General features: G+C 35.9%; 1 protein-coding gene across 4 annotated transcripts in view; it reads left to right on the forward strand.

The window, feature by feature from the left end:
- The first annotated feature begins 2,609 nt into the window (after nucleotides 1–2,609).
- The window catches only part of cert1b (ceramide transporter 1b), a 43,448-nt gene continuing 25,732 nt past the window's right edge, over nucleotides 2,610–20,325 (forward strand). For 3 of the 4 annotated variants that reach the window (XM_073824551.1, XM_073824553.1, XM_073824552.1), the window contains exons 1-2: nucleotides 2,610–3,226; nucleotides 4,115–4,249. In XM_073824551.1, coding sequence (XP_073680652.1) covers nucleotides 3,083–3,226; nucleotides 4,115–4,249 — 279 coding nt within the window. In that variant the 5' untranslated portion in view covers nucleotides 2,610–3,082. The remainder of the gene's footprint in view (nucleotides 3,227–4,114; nucleotides 4,250–20,325) is intronic. The other variant, XM_073824554.1, reaches the window with a different exon arrangement.

Raw genomic sequence — 20,325 nt, forward strand, 5'->3', positions numbered from 1 at the left:
CTTAAAATTCCTATATACACACACAAACAATTTTTTCTATATTTATTTTTTCAGATATTTAGATTTATACATATGTATGGAAAACAGAATGGATTATAATTTCATATATAAATTCATAATTAGACATAACATAATTAGACTGGATGTGCAGCAGTCTAATTATGTTATAGCTGATGTGAAATGTATATGTATATATATATGTATATATATATATATATATATACACACACACACACACACACACACACACACACACACACACACACACACACACACACATATCAGTTTACAACATCATACCTCAATAGAGACACATCCATTGATTCACCGTCATCCATCCGTAACATCTATCAATCTCCTTTTCTTCTTCAGCAAAGCCACAGAGATTCAGATGAAGGCAGTTCACCCAGACCTGTCAGACAAAATGTGTGGAAACCAAATGGAAAGTGTCAGGAACATTTTATGGTGGGGCACTAATGCTTTGCTGTTGATATGCATGCATAACTTTAATGGCAAAACTAATGAGGTGGCATTGTGGTCTATAGCATTATATCATAGACAGAGTCCTCTTTCTCTAGTTAGCAGAGCTCAGTGGAGTAAAGTGACCTGAATATCTGAGCTTCAGTCACAGGGGAATGATGCACAGCTAATGGCACAACTGCTATGAATGAAAGATACCGAACACTGATCATAATGACTGAATAAAGACATTTATCAGCCATTTGTAAGACACACACTAGAATCTGTGCATCCGTTATTAGGCATAAAGCAATTTTACGAAAATAGTGCATGATTATAAGCACTCTTTATAAATTGAGATTTATACAAGCTGAATAAATAAGCTTTCTATTGATGTGTGGTTTCCTAGGACACGATAATATTTGGCCGAGATACAACTTTTTGAAAGTCTGGAATCTGAGGGTGCAAAAAAAAAAAAATAATAAATAAAAAATAAAAAGATTGAGAAAACTGCCTTTAAAGTTGTCCTGATGAAGTTCTGAGCAATGCATATTACTAATCAAAACTTAAGTTTTGATATATTTATGGTAGGAAATTTACAAAATATTTTCATGGAGCATCTTAAGGAGCAATATCCTTAAGATTTTTGGCATAAAATCAATAATTTTGACCCATACTATGTATTTTTGCCTATTGCTACAAAGATAACCTGTGCTACTTAAGTCCAAGGTCAACTATTAGATCATAATGATATAATATCAACAATTGTCTGAAGGAAACATGACTAATTCTTGCATGCACTGACAACTCCACTACAATGCTAGTGTATATACATACTCATTATATTAACTTCTACATATTATTCATATAATGTTCTAAAGAAATTGCAGGTTTCAGTTTTTCTCAAGTACAATTGTGTTTGTGCCACCAATTTGGAGATCACGGTCATGTGTAATGAGTCACATGTACACGCACTCCGCCAGAGGTCAACAGGAAGAGGAAACAGGTCATACTTTTCTGTATGAATCTGCACTAAACGATTCTCCTACTTACGTAATGCCTTTTCTGACAAATAAACCTGCATTCATACTGTCATACTGGCCAAATCTGAAACAATGGCAAAATCATAATAGGTGGTTTTTAAATGATCTCAACACAAAGCAAAAAAAGAAAAGGTCAACACAAAACTAATTTAACACAATTTTAACCACATTTGTGACCTTGGACCAGTCATAAGGGTCAGTTTTTTGGAATTGAGATTTATACATCTTCTGAAAACTAAATAAATAAGCTTTCCATTTATATATTTGTTAGGATAGGACAATATTTGACAGAGATACAACTATTTGAAAATCTAAAATCAAAATACTGAGAAAATCGCCTTTAAATTTGTCCAAATTAGGTTCTTAGCAATGCATATTACTAATCAAAAATTAAGTTTTAATATATTTACGTCAGAAAATTTACTAAACATCCTAATGATTTTCGACATAAAAGAAAAATCGATCATTTTGACCCATACAATGTACTTTTTGCTACACATATACCTGTGCTCTTTATTTGTAGTGTTCACTAATAAGCGAAGCATCACTTTCACTATTGCTCATCATAATAGAGTAATATGAGTACATCCTAGCAACCAAACACAAAACTTAACCGCATAGAAACATGCTAACCTCAGAACAGCTTAGCAACTCCATAGCAAAGGCCTGGAAACAAACCACACCATCATAAAGTTTAGGTTTTAGGCAAGTGTAACTCACATTTTCCTGAGTGGAAATGTAAAAAACAGTGTAGTCTGCAATTACGCTGAGAATAGGCCAAATTCACGTGATGTTTTCATCTTACTCAGAGCACTTATTTAGCACTTAACCAATCAATATTTGTTAAAAACAAACGGTACTTACATCAATATAATCACATAGTGATAAATAATTAATATTTTACATGAATTATTTTCAGAAAGTCATCGATATTCAGCCAAATGTTGTCGAATGTAAAAGCTGAGAGCTTTTTGAAAGCGTTTCTTTATCTAAAAACTCTCAAAACTGTCAATCTTTTCTGAAGAAGGGCGGGGCAAAAGTTTCCATTTAAGGAAAACGAGGCTTCGGTGACGTCATACGCTAGCCAGCGCCCCTTGAGCTGAGGGAGAGCGGCGGCAAGTGAACCCAGTGCGCGCCTCCGCGAGTCCGCGGGCGAGGACGTCGTTGGCGTATAGTCTTCAAAAACTGAGGGAAAAATAGAAATGCGATGTTAATTTAATTTTCCGCATTTTTATTCGGTGTCTTTTGCGTATTTTTGTTGTTGTGAGTGGGGAAAATCTCTTACTGCAGCTGATGTTGATTTAGAGGGCGTTTTTTTTTAGCGAGAGAGAGAGAGAGAGAGAGAGAGGGAAAGAGCGAGGGGGCGGGTGTCTCTCGCGCTCGCCTCGCGCAGCCTCACAGACGCTCATGAAATCAACACACGGACAGTGTACTTCCACATTCATCGGGTATTTTCGGGATTTTCTGGATAAAACAACACCGTGATCGATGCGAGGCCTTCTAGCGGACATTCGCCGCTGATATTACGCTCGCGCTTTTTCTGTTTTAGTCGTTTTCCCCCCTCGTTCGTTGGATTCGTTATGAATTCCAGCCCGCTTCCTAACGGCAGACTCCTGCCGGACAGCCAGAGCTGGAACTCCTCCGGTTCCGACGAGGATCTGGACGTCGAACCGGGACCCGGGCCGCACGGAGGGGTGTTGGAATTCGGCGGGGTGCTCAGCAAGGTGGGTTCAGATCTCGAATTGTGCGTCCCGAACCGGGAAAATGTGTGTTTGTGTGTGTGTTTCCACCTGATCCGATGTAAACAAACGTCAGGCGGTTGTATGAATATCACGAAGCCTGTGAAATCGTAATCGCAAACAGTACAGCCGATTTTAGTTAAGATGGTGACATAATTTGCATGATAATTAAACCTATAATTTTCTGTTACCGTAATATGCCCAGTGTTTTAACGTTAACGTTAACGTTACTTCTGATCTGTTCCTCATTACTGCCCGGACACATGGGTTTTTCTTATTAAATTAAGGATTAATGAAAGGCAGTGCAAGAAATGCTACAAATGCTTAACAGTTTAAATAATCATCATTATCGTTATTTCCTCGCGTTACGGTTGTATTTTCCATGGCGATTTCCAGTGCATGCTGACCATATGCTGCTCTTCAGACAGCAAGCCCCAAGGTTATATTAACCAAGACTGTTTTTTGATATTTTACGATGAATACTTAATATGTGATGCGTGGATATCTTTCGTTATGCATGTATAATTCAGAAGGGGTGCAGCAGCAGGTTCTGGGCTGAAGCTGGAGTTAGTCGGGGTTACTAGAGTTCATCTGCTTCTCTTTTCTTCCTGATGGGATTAAAGGAGAAAACCTCTCCTCATGACTCAGACAGCTGATCATCTGTTTTTGTGATGAGAGGAGCATATTCCATTAGAGATTATTGTGTTATTCCACATGCAATGACATGAACTCTCTCATTTGAAGTATATCTAAAATATAATCAATTGTTTTATTAAACTGTGCATCGTTTGTTTTGATAAGTCATTAGTATGGCCGTGTGCACACTCTTAAATACAGCTTTTGTTTTCTCATAACAGTTGTGTTTCTCTACAGTGGACTAACTACATTCACGGATGGCAGGACCGCTGGGTCGTGCTGAAGAACAACACCTTGAGCTACTACAAATCCCAGGACGAGCGCGAGTATGGCTGCCGCGGTTCCCTGTGCCTCAGCAAGGCTGTCATCACAGTGAGTATCCCGGGGAAAGATCCTTACAGACAGCCGTGGGAATTTCAGAGACGAGCCAAAATTAGAATGATGGTGTGCATTCAAAACGAAAGCTTGAATTTGTCATGCTGGGAGCTCTAAACTGAAGTTGCATGGAGATACATGATGCTTTACTGACAATATAGACTTTTTTATTTTTATTTTTTTATTTTCTTATTTTTATTATCAGTCTGAATCAACAGCTAATGAAAGGCCTAATTTTTTTTACATTTTTATCATTTTAATTCTTGTACACCAGCTTCGGGATTACTAAGCATCTTTTTGAGAATATGTGACCCTGGATCACAAAATCAATAACAAGGGTATTTAAAAAAAAAAAAAAAAAAAAATTTGATTAAATAAGCTTTCCATTGAGGTATGGTTTGTTGGGATAGGACAATATTTGGCCGTGATTCAACTGTTTGAATATCAGAAATCTGAAGATGCATAAAAAATCTAAATATTGAGGAAAATCTCCTTTGAAGTTGTTCAAATAAAGTCCTTAGCAATGCATATTACTAATCAAAAATTAAGTACAATATATTTACAGTAGGACATTTGCAAGTTATCTTCTTGGAACATGATCTTTACTTAATATCCTAATGAATTTTGGCATAAAAGAAAAATAATTCTGACCCACACAGTGTACAGTTCTTGGCTATTGTTACAAACATACCGGTGCTACTTAAGACTGGGTTTGTGGTCCAGGGTCACATATTGTGCATTAAAATGTTTTAATGCCTGATTGGACTTGAGGCATGTGATTTAACATCTATAATCCTGTTTTTGTTTAATTCAGTGAATTGAATGCATTATTGAAAACGTTTTGGGATATCCCCAACGTTCCAGTGATGTTTGCAACATGTTAAAATGGAACATTCTGTTATGGTTTTTTTATTATAAACATGCAAATAACCAGGAAAGAAGTTTTTTGTTGTTGTTTTTTTTTAACATTCAGAGAACATTCACAAATAATGTTTAACTGGAACGTTAGGCAAACTTATTTTTGTTAACTGGGTCTGTATTGCTGCATCTCTAGAAATTAGATTTGCTATGATGATTGTGCTTCATCTAAAATGATTATCGCTGAGGCAGTAGATGTGCTGAGAGCCCTTTTTAGGCCAGAGGAGAGGAGAAAAGAGATTGACGGAGGACAGACACAATTCTTTGCCATAGGCAGCCGGCCAGGCACAGACAGACTGTGGCCTATTTTCCCCCCATTCATGCTAAAAATCACACTTACACACACGCACCTGAGAAAGCTGCAAGCCACTGTGAACTTTGCCTTTTAATGTGTCATGTTTGACTCAAACTGAATGTATTAAGTATCTATAGGTGCTCGAGGATAATTGCATGCATAATGCTCAGATTTTGTGTTGATCGCTTATGATCAGATTTGACCCGGACAAACAGAATGAAATGAGAATTCCCTGCATTGCGTTGAAGATTAACTCATGACCACACAAAGATTTCGACATGTGCCGCAGCAGTCCATGCTCTGCCCGTATTACCTTGCATCACCACTGAAAATGAGGAAACAGGGCGAAGGTTGTGTTGTTATGGAGACTGCTGGAGAGGTGCAAGTCCTTCTGCTGACCCTGTTACCACTAGTCCTTCAATGATTAAACCAAAACTCTTAGTGTAGATGCAGGGAAAAGAACAGAAAAGCATTTTCTGACATCCGTAGGGAAATGTATTAAACAATAAATACAGGAAGTGAATGGCGATGAAAGGGTTTTATAGGTTTGTGACCGTGTGCACAGCCTGCGCTCAGGTAGTTCATGTTTAAAGCTGAGGTCGCTGCTGTGTGTTCAACATTCTAATTTGATGCTTTGCATTTTGGCTGTGAGCAAGAGAAAAATGGCTCCTTTGTTTCAAGACTTGAGAGTGACTCTTTTCCAGCTGTGTATTTGTTGAACTTCAACCATTATGGTTAATCCTAAATATTAACTTTGGTATTAAACTCAAGCGTGTGTTAGAACTGTGGCGTTTAGGGTCCAAAATTAGCTTTAACACCAGCCAATGGTGAATGAATTGACAGTATTTATAAGCTACAAATATTCTCTACTGGCCTTTTTCTTTGCATATTAGTGTTAAACACTGTAGGTTATTGTGTAAAACAATTCAAGGCTCTTTATCTGTCTAAAATCGTTCAATAATTTTAGAACAGGACGATTTTGAATGCTTTTTGAAGTCTCTTCTGCTCACCAAGCCTGCATTTATTTGATACACAGTACAAAATGTACTATTTGAATATATTTTAAAATGTAATGTATTCCTGTGATCGGACCTAAATTTTCAGCATCGTTACTCCAGCTAATTACTCCATGATGATTTTGTTTTTCCTTTTTTTTTTTTTGGAAAAAAAAATAGAAATTAATACTTTTGTTTAGCAAGGATGCTTTAAATTGATCAAACGTGATGATAAACACTTACAATGTTACAAAAGATTTTTATTTCAGATAAATTGCTGTTCTTCTGAACTGTCACAGAACATAATAAAAATGGTTTTTGAGCAGCAAATCAGAATATTAGAATGGTTTCTGAAGGATTATGTGACTGGAGTAATGATGCTAAAAATTCAGGATTGAAATCACAGGAATAAATTACATTTTAAAACATTCAAATAAAAAATAGTTATTTTAAATAGTAAAAATATTTCAACATTTTACTGTTTTTGCTGTACTTTGGATCAAATAAAACAGGCTTTTTGAGCAGAAGATACATTAAATCATTACTGTTCAAAAACTTTTGACTGGTAGTGTAATTTATTAGGCTTAATACAAGAAAATGTTCCTAGTTTTTTTGAGAAATAATGCACAAGCCATGGTGAATGTTTTATTCAGTTTGACACAGTTAATATATCTTTGCATTGAATCGCATGTGTTGCTTACGTCAGTGAGGGTCAGTTGGATTTCAACCATGTATTATGTTGCACTTCCTCATAAATTTACCACCGTGTTTAAAATGTTTTCTTTTTACTCATGTTTGGCACTTGGCTCACTGGATGAGTATGCTCCTTGTAATCTCAATAGAGTCCGAAAACACACATTTGCGGAGTTTATAGAGCATCTAAACCTATTTCTCCTTCTCAGTAAATCTCTCTCCTCTGGAATACGAAGCAGCTTTATTCAGATTGATTCAGCACACACACGGCAGCAATCTGTCCTCGTTAAAACAGGTTATTGTGTCATTCTGCTCTTCCTGCCTGCGATTACGCTGTCCTCACATGACTCACACATACTTAAACCACACACACAAACGGGACCACCCTAAAATCAGACCGGCTTAACCCTTGCAGACACAACAGGATTACACTGTCCACGTGAAGACCTAATTCAAACCCAGAATGCCTCATTGTGCGTCCCTGTAAAACTGGGTCTTGCTGGTTCAGCGCTCAGATCAACACACAAGCTGGAAACAGTGTTAATTGTACTTTTCGTGAGACACTCGAGCTGCTGAATTGGACTTGATTAGATTTGTGAATGTCAGACCTCAGGAGATAGAGACGGTTTGTGAAAGATCAATCAGTGTGATGACAAAAACAATTTCACAGGCAATCAGTCTGATTTAATCCGTCTGTCAGCATCGCTTAATGAATCCAATGTGCTGTTTTACCATTGCATGATTTCACATTGCAACTCAAGCAATACTTTTCCTATTGCTCATACATAGGATTAGCGAGTTGAATAAACTTGTAAACAGAACTTAACTTTACTTCATGAAGTTGCAACAGTTTTACAACCATTTCAATTTTTACAACTACCTTATTAAATGCACCTGACTTAACCAGTTTAACCTAAGCAGGTCTATGCAATGCTGCAATCAACACTATTCATTCATTTTCACATTTGTGACCCTGGACCACAAACCAGTCTTAAGGAGCACTAGCCAATAAAAATTTGTATGGGTTAAAATGACAGATTTTTCTTTTATGCCAAGAGAGGATATTAAGTAAAGATCATGTTTCATGAAGATATTTTGTAAGTTTCCTTCCGTAAATATATCAAAACTTAATTTTTGATTAGTAATGTGCATTGCTAAGAACTGCATTTGGACAATTTAAAGGCACTGTTCTTAATATTTAGATTCCAGATTTTCAATGTTGTATCTCGGCCAAATATCGCCATATCCTACCAAACCATACATCAATGGAAAGCCTATTTAAATAGCTTTCATTCTATAAATCAGTATAAATCTTAATAAAAAAAAAAGTAAGTAAGCAACAATATGTGAACCTGGACCACAAAACCAGTCATAAGGTTCAGTTTTTTGAAATTGAGATTTATACAGCATCTGCAAGCTGAATAAATAAGCTTTCCATTGAATGGTTTGTTAGGATAGGACAATATTTAGCCGAGATGCAACTAATTGAAAATCTGAGGGTGCAAAAAATCTAAATACCGAGAAAATAGCCTTTAAAGTCCAAATTAAGTTCTTAGCAATGCATATGACTAATCAAAAATTAAGTTTTAATATATTTACGGTTGGAAATGTACAAAATATCTTCATGGAACATGAAAAATCGATAATTTTGACCCATACAATGTAATTGCAAAAATACTTGTGCTACTTAAGACTGGTTTTGTGGTCCAGGGTCACATCTACAGTTGTGTTAGTATGTAGTTTAGGTTCCTTTCTGTGCTTCAGTTCATAGTGTTTTGTGTTGGATCTGTTATCAACGGGCATATTCAGCCCAAGAATAAAACATCAATACAGCGACCACACCACACAGCTTTCAGCACTCACAGTGCATTGAACTTGAACTATGTGCTTTCGCCTGCCAAGTATTACCCTCACGTGAGCTGGGTTTTCACTCACCCTTTTGCTCTCTTGTTAAGCTCTCCCGAAGCGCAGCCCATAAACATGCAATTTTTCTTTGATCTGCGCTGGACCTGGATAATGCCACGATCTGACAGGAGCCGAGGGGAAGTTCTCTCAGTCTCTCAGTGTGTCAGGTATATGGGGAAGGACAGGTACACACAGGTACAGGTTGTTCTGGTGCAGGGCGGGTCATTGCAAAGGCCGCCGTGGGATCTAGAGTGCGGCGTTTCGATGCATGTCAGGACAGGCAGAGTTTTTAATAGAGCTGAGTTTACAGATAAATGCAGTGGAGGAAGGGCCAGTGCTTGGGTTTCACCATTCTTACCATTTGTAGACTTAAACATTTGTCACCCTAAAATAAAATTGATCTATTTTGTAGTGAAGCCAGTGGAAATGTTGATAGAGAAAGTCAAATGAGCAGAAAAATCCTTAATGTTGAGCGCTGGAAGGTAGTTCCATGAGTTGAGAGAAGTAAAAGACATGAAGAGACATGGGAGGAAAAGCAGAAACTGTAAAGGCGATTTGAATGTGGAAACAGTGTGTATCAAGTTACTCTATTGTTTTGACCTGAAGGTTTTTGTTTCTTTTTGCTGGTTTTGTTAGAGATAAAATGGATCAAATTTAGGTTTGGTTGAGGATGTGTGTGCTTTCTTTGGTGTCCAAACCCTGCGGGTCCTGTGTGTATTCTCCTGTGGTTTTTTGAGAACATTTATGTGGGTTTGGGCTGAATATCGTTCAGATTGCTCTCGGTCCAGAACCGGTTTCATCTCTCCAGATCTAAACCACAAGAAAACTGCTACCAGATGAGTCACAGAGCCATCAGTCTTCTGTAAACAAAACCGAATTGATCGCATGTAACTTTATGATCGTGTGCTGAACTGCTCTGGTGCCACAAAACCAGGGCTGTACGCTTACTTTTCTTTTTACTTAAAAAAATTTAGGAGCACAGTCAACATTTCAGGAGCACCTTCTAATCAATAATCAAAAAATCTGATAAAAAAATGTGCCTTCCCACTACAAGGTGACATTTGAATTTTGTTTTCACCTTTGTAATAGCGTTTTTGGCAACATTATTAACAGTATGTCAACTTTTATGTCAAAATTTTTTTTTAAATTAAGCTTTTTCAATGTTCTAATTAAAACAACAGAATAAGAGCAAGTAGAATAAGAAGAATGAAATAAAATGAAAGTTGTGTTTGAATCGAGATGTGTAGTGGCTCAGTTTTCAGACCTTTTTGGACAACGAAATAGAGCAAAAATCAGGCAATAGTGTTATAGTCAGACAAGTCACTTAATATTAGGGATGTGACGAGATCGCGTGGCACGAGATCTCGCGATACTCCGATGTGTCCCGCGAGATCTGACTGGTCTCGCGAGAATGTGACGATATCATGGCAAAACTTTTTGCAGTGTTTACATTAGAGCTGCATGACTAATAGTTAAAATATCACAATCTCTATTCAAACACCCATGCGATCTTATTCATGAATGACAACGATTCAGCTGTGTCTATTACAACTGTTTCACGTGCTCCACTGACGCTTACGATGTGAAAGTTATTGAAGACATTCAAATCTGCATTCTTACTGCTGCTGTTTCAGAAAGCAACAACCACACGTCTTTTTAACCACATAATCATCATTATGTCTTTGTTACAGACATTTAAATAACATAAGTACTGGGATAAAAGCTTATAATTTGGATATAAACACTGTCTATAGTAGCGATCAAAATGAAAGTATAACACGTATGTAGAGCAACGTTTATTCTCTTCGCCAGCAGGTGGCGACAACTGTACGTTTAAAAAAAAGTATTTGTCATTGAATGATATATTCAAGAGATTCCAATAGTGAAACAAGTCTTTATTAATTGAGACACGGGCTCCTTCATTTTTTTTTTTCAGACTTAAGCAATGAACATTATTTCAGAACCACTAGTAAATTATGCAATTTTGTTTAGATTTCTAATCCTTTTTTTTTTCTTCAGAATCGTGATCTCCAGTTTATAAAAGAAAATTGTTTTTCAGTTTCCTCAGAATCATGCAGCATTAGTTTACATTTTTATTACTGCATATAATTCATTAAAATATAAGTTTAATTTCATAAAGTATGTTCATATCAAAAATGCACCTACATTTTTTTTTTGCATTTTGTGTTTTTTGTTGAATAAAATACTATTTTCCCCTATATATTTCATCATTGAGGATTTATTTAAAAAAAAAAAAAGTAAAAAAAAATCTCGTATCGTCTCGTGAAATAAGTGTCTCGTCACACCCCTACTTAATATTCTCTTCTTGTTGTATTAAATCAATATCTCATTTACAAACTCCCTTAAAAATCATTAAAAGCTGTGACTCATCTTAGTTCATCGCAATCTCAAAGTTCAATTATAATCAACAAAGCTCTCTACAATGCACAGTGAATCTTTTATTTATTTACATCTCTACACTTTTATGAAAGGATTCATGAGATATGTCTGTGATACATTACTTAACGTTGAAAAAGCACATAGAGACCTTTGAAGCTCCCCTCAGCACAGACACAAATATGCTGATCGGGTCAGACACATGGTGCTCCTAAATATGGTTTTTCATAGTCGCAAATACGTAGAACCCTGAGCCATGTAGTTCATTGAAAATGGGAAAATGATTCTACGATTTTCATTTACACGGCACCTTTTTATTGTAAAACAATTGCACATAGATCTCACCAAATGAGCACAGTAGTATGTTTTGTGATAAAACGGCAAATGCATGTTCTCTCTGTAACAGAAAAGCAGTCAGTTCTCATCAGTTTACAACTGTTTACAGCTACACTGAGAGAGAGAAATGAAGAGCAGAGATTGTTTTTATGGAGGCGCATCTTTTATATCAGCGGCGGTCACTGGGGTTCAATAAACGGTGTGTAAAAGCCTTTCAGACATTAAATGAAGCTGCTCTCTGGTAAAATAAAGCCAGCTTTGGTACTTTTTGTCATTGCAGACCATCACTGCAGGGAGGCATACATTACTTTAGTCTACAAAATGTTCATTTTTATCAAACTGAGGTCAAGCTTTCAGTGCAAACTGAAATTCAGAAATGACACAGCAAAAAGGTAATGTCTTCATAACTGTATTTCAGAGAGTTGAATCATTTCTAAAACGCTCCATGCATGCATTGTATCTGAGAAGATGTGCTAAGTCTGTACTTTTTTGCACACCTGCTTTGTTTTATAAAGTAGGCTAATTCTTGAAGTTTATAAATATCACTTAACAGCAATGTCCATTGCTTTCAGCACATATGTACACACACTTGTATTGGCCCGCTGAATATTTGATAAAGGCAACTGTGTTTGTAGTTACAGCTGCCAAAGAAAAAGGGAGTCAAGTGCATTTTAAAATGTCAATGACTTTGTGTGTGTGTGTGTGTGTGTGTGTGTGTGTGTATTTGCATTTTCGATTAGTGTGCTGTGCTAAACCCCAAAGGAGTGCTATCAAGCGGCTTGTTCTTATTCTAACAGCCATTGTGTGCATGTCCTCACCTTCTGTCACATGGTAAACTCCAGGCTTGTGATCTGAAGTCATGGCTGTGCTTTGACCTGCTTTGGGCTTAAACCACAAACCATAAACTAGTGCATTTTCTTGCATTTGCACAAACGACATGAGTAGCTCTCCATGTCTGAAACAGACGGCGGGTCCTGTCTTCCTCTCCTTGGTTTGACCAGCACTGGTTTGTTGTCGAAACCTCTCAGCAGTCAACCTTGTAAAAGTAGTTTAAAACTATCATTATTTTTGCAGTTTCGTTTAATAATGTGATTAGTGGTCCAAATATTTCACATCATCTTGTAAATTTAGTCGTTGTATTGCTTTATAAGACAATGTGCAATTGTTTAACCATTCTAAAGCTGGAGTGCTGTCGGTGTCCACGCTTATTCTATGGAAAAGAGAAGCCAAGGGATTTTCATAAAATACAAAAACAAAACCAGCAGCACTTGTGGAGTAGAGAAATGAAAGAATCTTAAAACTGGACTTCTTTAATTTGCCAACATGTTTCTTCAACAGAGCTAAACTCATGGAAATAAAAACAAAAACAAGATTCAAATTTGCAGTCAACCAGTTAGAGAGCTGGAAAAATTAGATGGTATCCATTAATCACATGACATACTAAAAAAAGAGGCCACAGAGCGAAAGTTTGTAAGCCTTATTTTATACAAAGAAAAATAAAGAAAAGGTGTTTTCATATTATTTCCAGTAATTACAAAACTTTTTAATTTAAAATTCTTATAGAACCAAATGTTAATTTGTGACCCTGGACCACAAAACCAGTTGTAAATGGCATGGGTGCATTTGTAGCAATAGGCAACAATACATTGTATGGGTCAAAATTATATATTTTTATTTACTTTTTTCTTTTATGCCAAAAATCATTGGGATATTAAGTAAAGATCATGTTCCATGATAATATTTTGTAAATTTCTTACCGTAAATTGATCAAAAAATAATTTTTAATTAGTAATATGCATTGCTAAGAACTTCATTTGGACAAAATAGTTGTACCTTGGCCTAATACTGTTCTATTTTAACAAACCATAAATCAGTGTAACGAGTATTTACTCAGCTTTCAGTTGAAAAATTGACCCTTATGACTAGTTTTGTGGTCCAGGGTCACATTTATCCCAGTAGAAAATACTTTTAAAATAACATTTCTTTTTCGATTTTGGTCAATAACACCTCCTCTTACTGGGAATTTTTTGTTTAATTCCAGTAAACAAAAAAAGAGGACATGGAATAATTTTGAAATGTTTCAGCACTGAATTGGTTGCATCAACTCTTTTAATTGCACTCCTTCATTCAGTAATATGATCTATTACACAACAAGAGGTTTCCCCAACATTTGTTTATAAGGGCATTGTATCAAATGTGTAACACTGGTTAAGTAGCATGGGTATATCTGTAGCAATAGCCAAAAATACATTGTATGGGTCAAAATGATAGATTTTTCTTTATGCCAAAAATCAATAGGGTATTATGAAAAGATCATGTATGAAGATATTTTGTAACATAATTTTTGATTAGTAATATGCCTTAAGAACTTCATTTGGACAACTTAAAAAGCAATTTTCTCAGTATTTTTTGCAATAGTTGTATCTCAGCCAAATATTGGCCTGTCCTAACAAACCATACATCAATGGAAAACGTATTTATTCAGCTTATCCAGGGTAACATTTTAGTATCACATGTAATAAAATTTTAACATCTCACAAACAGATTAGATTAGTATGGTTGGTGAACACAATTATCATGATTGTGAACATCGACTAAAGACCTTTTGTTGTGCTTCGTCTCTTTAAATCTTGAGGCAGTTGCTGCAGAGCTGCTGGAAAGTTCGATTAGTCCAATTCTGCTGGAGCCATTGAGGACCTCTGGCTCTCAGAGGGCTTTTGTTAAAATGGTTTCAAGTGAATCTGTGTGTGAAGGTGTCAAACGGGCTCCATTACGGATCAAACAGTCAGTGAACCCTGAAACGTCCTGTAAAGAAAACCAATGCTGAAGTGAGGAGGCGGTGCGAGCTGTGTGGAGACACAGGGATGTGGGAGGGAATGATCTGTGATATTTTTAAAAGGGTGGAACGAGTGAAAAAAGAGGTTGTGTGGATCTGAAATAGAAGGGAAAGAGAGGTGCACGACTGTCCTGTTGTCTGAAACGGGAAGTTTGCTCCCTTGTGCCCTCCTGCTGATGAATTCCTGTTTGGTGACCCTAGGGTCAAGTCAGAAAGTCCCTCTGCTCATCTCTCCTGTCTTCTCCTTCCTTCCTCCTAGATTCGCTTTAACCAGGACTCTGTCTGGACATATAGATGCACTTTAACCTGTCAATAACAGCGGGTTAGTTAGTCATATGACATGCTCTCTTTTCCTTTGCATCCTGTGTCCTAATCTGTGGGTCAGCATGGCGTGTTTCCTTTGTTCAAACTGAAGTCCCACCTTCCTGTGTTTCTGATTTCCCAAAGCACAAATCCAAGACTGAATTGCACCATAAACAGCGATTTACTCATTATTTATGAGCCTTAATGTCCATCTCTAACCAGCTCCTGATATCATTATTTGCTGATTAATCACATTTAAGGGTGGACTTAAGCACATTGTGCTTATTTCACACCCTGGACACATTATCATCATGGTTCTGTGTGATTCGACACGCCACACCTCTGTTGGAGCATTTGTTCTTTAAATTTAGATCTTGAAAAGTCAGGCTGTGGCTACTATGAATATGATTTTAGGAAGTAATTGATATACAGATTATTGTTATTAAACCATTTAATTGTCTTTTTGGTCACCCTCAGGCCTTTCAAGATGTAGATGAGTTTGTTTCTTAATCAGATTTGGAGAAATGTAGCATTCCATCACTTGCTCACCAATATAGTGAATGGGTGCCGTCAGAATGAGAGTCCAAACAGCTGATTAAAAACATAGCAATAATCCACAGTTAATCAAATCACTGCAGTCCATCAATTAATGTCTTGTTAAGCCAAAAGTTGCATGTTTGTAAGAAACAAATCCATCATTAATACATTTTAGCCAAAAGACTTATTCAGTAAATGTCAGGCACATTTTGGTGTTTTCACTTTTGCACGTTGAATAATTTAAAAGATGTTGTAAACTGGCCTATAAAGTACTTTTTTTTTAATTAGACAACAGAGAGCTTTTAGTCCATTTGTTTTGTGCAACAATTAAAATTAGGCTTAAAATGACTATATAAATGCACTCCAACATCAGTTGTACTTCTATTTTCTTTTTCGCAATCCTAAATAATTAAAGTTAGCTGATTATGCAGATAAATATAATGAATTACAAAACATGTGTTTGACTTGTATAATTAAAATGAATAATCAATTTTTGTCTTTAGGTTGAGTATTTACTTTGGATGCTTCTGTCTGTTTTCTTTCAGATAAGCTATTGCTCTAGTTTTACAAAAGCCATACAGCTGTGTATATTTGTACATTGTGTTTTACTGTCTGGATGCAGTACATAATGCATCATTCGCATGTTCCCGCACACGATGTGCTGATTATTGTCCTATTACTGGGATATTGTATGTGACGTTTAATTTAGTTGTTGCTGTAAATGCTGTAAATTTCACAGGCTCCCTCACTGTCTGTCTTCTTCTGCCGTTGTGACTTTGCACACGTAGGCCTGTGTGTGTGTGTGTTTGTGTGTATGCATGCTGGGAAGCTGGTCTTTGGAAAGAGTGTTTGAAGTTCAGTTCAAGTGTAGGACAGAAGATTTCCAATAATGCATAAAGAAAGCAAGAACTCTGCACTTGCTCTTTATGTCTCTCTATTGCATTTTTTTTTTTTTTTTTTTTTTTCTATTGGCTTCAAGTATTTACAGACAATGTTGTCAAAGCATCTACTACCAGTCAAAATGTTTTTTTTTTTAATTCTCTTCTGCTCACCAAGCCTGCCTTTATTTGTAATATTGTAAAATTATACAATTATTTAAAAAGATTGTAAACTCTTTTTACTGTTTAAAATACCTGCTTTTTATTTGAATATATATTTTAAAAACTTATTTCTGTGATCAAAGATGAATTTTCAGCATCATTACTTCACCTTCATTGTCACATGATTGTTCAGAAATTATTCTAATATGCTGATTTGCTGTTCAAGAAACATCTATTATTATTAGGGGTGGGCATAGATTAATTTTTTTAATCTAGATTAATCTAGATTAAATTTTTGAATTAATCTAGATTAATCTAGATTAAAATGGCTCATTTGAATTCTGCTGAAGGCATTCAGAATATGTATGCTACCCAAATAATGACTTAAAGTCTTTGAGAATGGATCATAAAGCTCATAAAGCTGTTCTATGATAATTTGTTGATGAAAATAAATTATGTTCAATTAGATGTACTTGTGTAAACTAACTAACTAACAATGAAATTATTTTTTCTACCTATTAGATTGTGTTTTTTTTAACGTCAACACCTACCCAGCCCATTACATGTTACACGGTACTTTTATTTTGACAGGTTTGCCATGAAGTTTCTGTGTCATACAGTATGATATGATGATAGTTTTGAAACGGTAAAAGTGACACTCACAGCAGTTTGGGAGATTGAGTTTATCTGTTCATGTGAGATGATAATGCCAGAAATTACCGGGAGCGTCACGTGTGTTTCAGTATGCGTGTAGTAAAAGCTCGTCTCCGCAATGCATACATACAGCTAGGCAAACGGAACATATCGGATTCATATTAAAACGGTCTTTTTGCATTTCAGTTTTCACATACACTAGTCCATATCGCGATTTGAATTAAGTGACTGACCAACATTTGATTTATGAATCCAAAAAACTACGAATTTACGTGGCATTTTGCTATAGTAGATCCGGTTTTTATGAATGGAGGACGACGTGATGCCGTCTGTGTTTTGGCGGAGGAGACTTAAACGCGGCGACCATATTCTATAGTCTTCGGTATACATCCGCGTTAAACTATCAAGGTGAAAGTCATCATAGCTTGCGTAGTTTAGACCCAGCTCCCAACCCAAATTTGAGAATAGATTAACGGCGATATTTTTTTTATCGCGCGATAAGAGTTTCACGTTAACGCAGCACGTTAACGCCGATAACGGCCCACCACTAATTATTATTATTATTATTATTATTATTATTATTATTATCAACATTTAAAACAATTAAGAACATTTTTTCAGGATTCTTTGAGGAATAGAAATATCCAAACATCAGCATTTATCTGAAATAAAAAAGCTTTTGTAACACACACTGTACCATTTAAATATTGGGGAGAAATTATAGAAATACTTTTATTTAGCAAGGATGCTTTAAATTGATCATATTGTGCATATTATGCATATTAGGTAAGGAATAAGTCAGCAGGTTTTTATTGCAGATTAAGCCGTGTGGTCAGGATGTTAAGCGGATGGTCTTGAAGGGGCTTATTTCGCTATAGTATTATCAAACAAGAAAATTGTTTTTAAATTATTAGCGCGTTTGTAACGAGTTTCCAGGTGAACTCCTTTACTTTCGGTTTTAAAGACAAGAAGTTTAAATGACATGAACACGGAATTTAGTTTAATCAACATAATGCCAAACATGTTATTAAAAGGCACACACTATCGATCTATCTATCTATCTATCGATCGTGCCGTGTAATAAAACAATGTTTATTAACCGGTATTTTTTCTAGAAAACCGTTTTTGTAACGTATTGTTTAATGAGGAACGCAAGAACAGAAACGTTATAATATCGATCCTGCTCGGAGTGAACCGAATGGATTATTTTTTTCCGTTTTTAAGACCTGATTATATATCTCACAAGTGTTTTCATGAGCTGATCAAAGATGTCTGCTCACATTATGTTTTACAGCTCTACTAAAGCATGTTACCCACAATGCAGCACTATCTGAGATAGAAACACACAAATCAACTGATACCTGTCCTGTTGAACATCTGTGTGTCAGCGCTGTGATATGTGTGTTTGTGTACACTGGCGTACGATTGATGGAGTCTTGCAGGTTAAGTCAGTCCCATAGTGACGACCCTTGTGTTTATTTTTGTGTCTTTTCTCAGTACCCACTGCGACCCTCTCGGGGTCCCCTGCATTGCCCACCATGTCTCGATTTTCCATTCCCAGAACCCCGCTCGATGCTTTTCCCATACAGGCAGGAGAATGCTCCCGTGTCAGTCCATTCTGGGTTCTGTGCACAAATATAAGCACTCCTAAATCTAAACAGACGTTTCCAACATCATAACAGACTGTCATTGTAAATGCACAGCAGATACAACCGACTGAACTTGTCGCAGTGCATACTGGGATTGCCAAGTGCATCTTATAAGGCAGCAAAATGAATAGCCGCTTGGTTTTCTCACAGAGCTCTGAGTTTCTAGTGGGAAGCTGCTGTGTTTCTATGTAAAGACTGAAGCCTCTGGCTCTCTGTTTTTGTTGTTGTGGTTGTGTTTTGTGGTGTGATAAGTGATAATCATCCTCCCTCAGATGTGAGCGATTATTCTCCGTCCTTGAAACACATGCAGCTTTGTCTCCAGTCTCATTAAAGCCCGTTGCAGTCGTCATGTGTCCTATCATGCCTCTTCATATTGTGATTAGTGTCAGGTGCCCCACAATTCACCCTCAAGACCAGGTGTGTGTCATATCGGGTGTGGGGGTTTTCTAATGCTCTGTATTTGTTGATGTATGTGATATGCATCACAGGTTATTACTCATGTTAAGCTTCTGTCATTTCCTGTGAATGAAAGTAAAATATATGAACAGTGTTGTTTTTTTTTATAGCACTGCCCTTGGTGGTTGCATGCAACAGCAAACGTAAATTGTGACTTCCCTGAAGTGGTTGTGTCAGATCCATTCTTAACTCATGAGTCTGAATCATTCAAATGACTCACTTAATGAACTTCAGGTCATTCCTTTTTAATTTAAAATAATTAGGATAATTAGTAAAAAGGTGATACCACATTTTTTACTTTGATATAATAGCAGACTAAAATATCTCGATACTACTACTGAACCAATACTATGACAAAAACATAGAACGGCAGGTAAAGTAAATAAATAATAGATGATCCAAATGGAGGTTATAGTTATTTTATCTATTAAAAAAGTATTTCATCCCCCCAAAAATAATAAAGTAATACAAATAAATAAATAATTTTTCTGTTAAATATTCCTTAATGTTGTTTTAATCATATTGTTATTAGTAGAAGTACTATCATTACATTAAGTAATATTTCTGTCTAGTTAAACCGAACTTTTATTTTGATGGGTTGCTATTGTTTACCAGAATTTATTTACAAGAAAATTGTAAATCCACAAGATGGTATTCCTGAAAAACGGGAAAAGAAAATCTTTATAAAAATCTAATTAATCTTTATAAATTAATTAGACGTGCTTTTGATTATTAAAATTTAATGAAACTTTTCAAATGGAATGCAGAAAATTAATAGAAAACAGATTAACAGAATTAGATTAAAACAAAACTGAATTTGAGAAAAAACGATTTTATAGGGCCTTAAAATGTCATTTTTGTTGAACTTTTAAGAAATTGCTGTTAAATCATGTATGTTTCATGATTTGAATTAATAAGACATGCTTCGTAATTCATATTTTTAATGTAACTGTTAAAATAGAGTCTTGGAAAATTCTAAAAAAAAAAAAAAAAAAATGGAATCCAGAAAAATATAAATAATTAAAAAAAATTTGGGAATAAAGCAAATTTTATAGGGCC

Source organism: Garra rufa, chromosome 19 (genome assembly GCF_049309525.1).
Source record: "Garra rufa chromosome 19, GarRuf1.0, whole genome shotgun sequence".
NCBI lineage: Eukaryota > Metazoa > Chordata > Actinopteri > Cypriniformes > Cyprinidae > Garra > Garra rufa.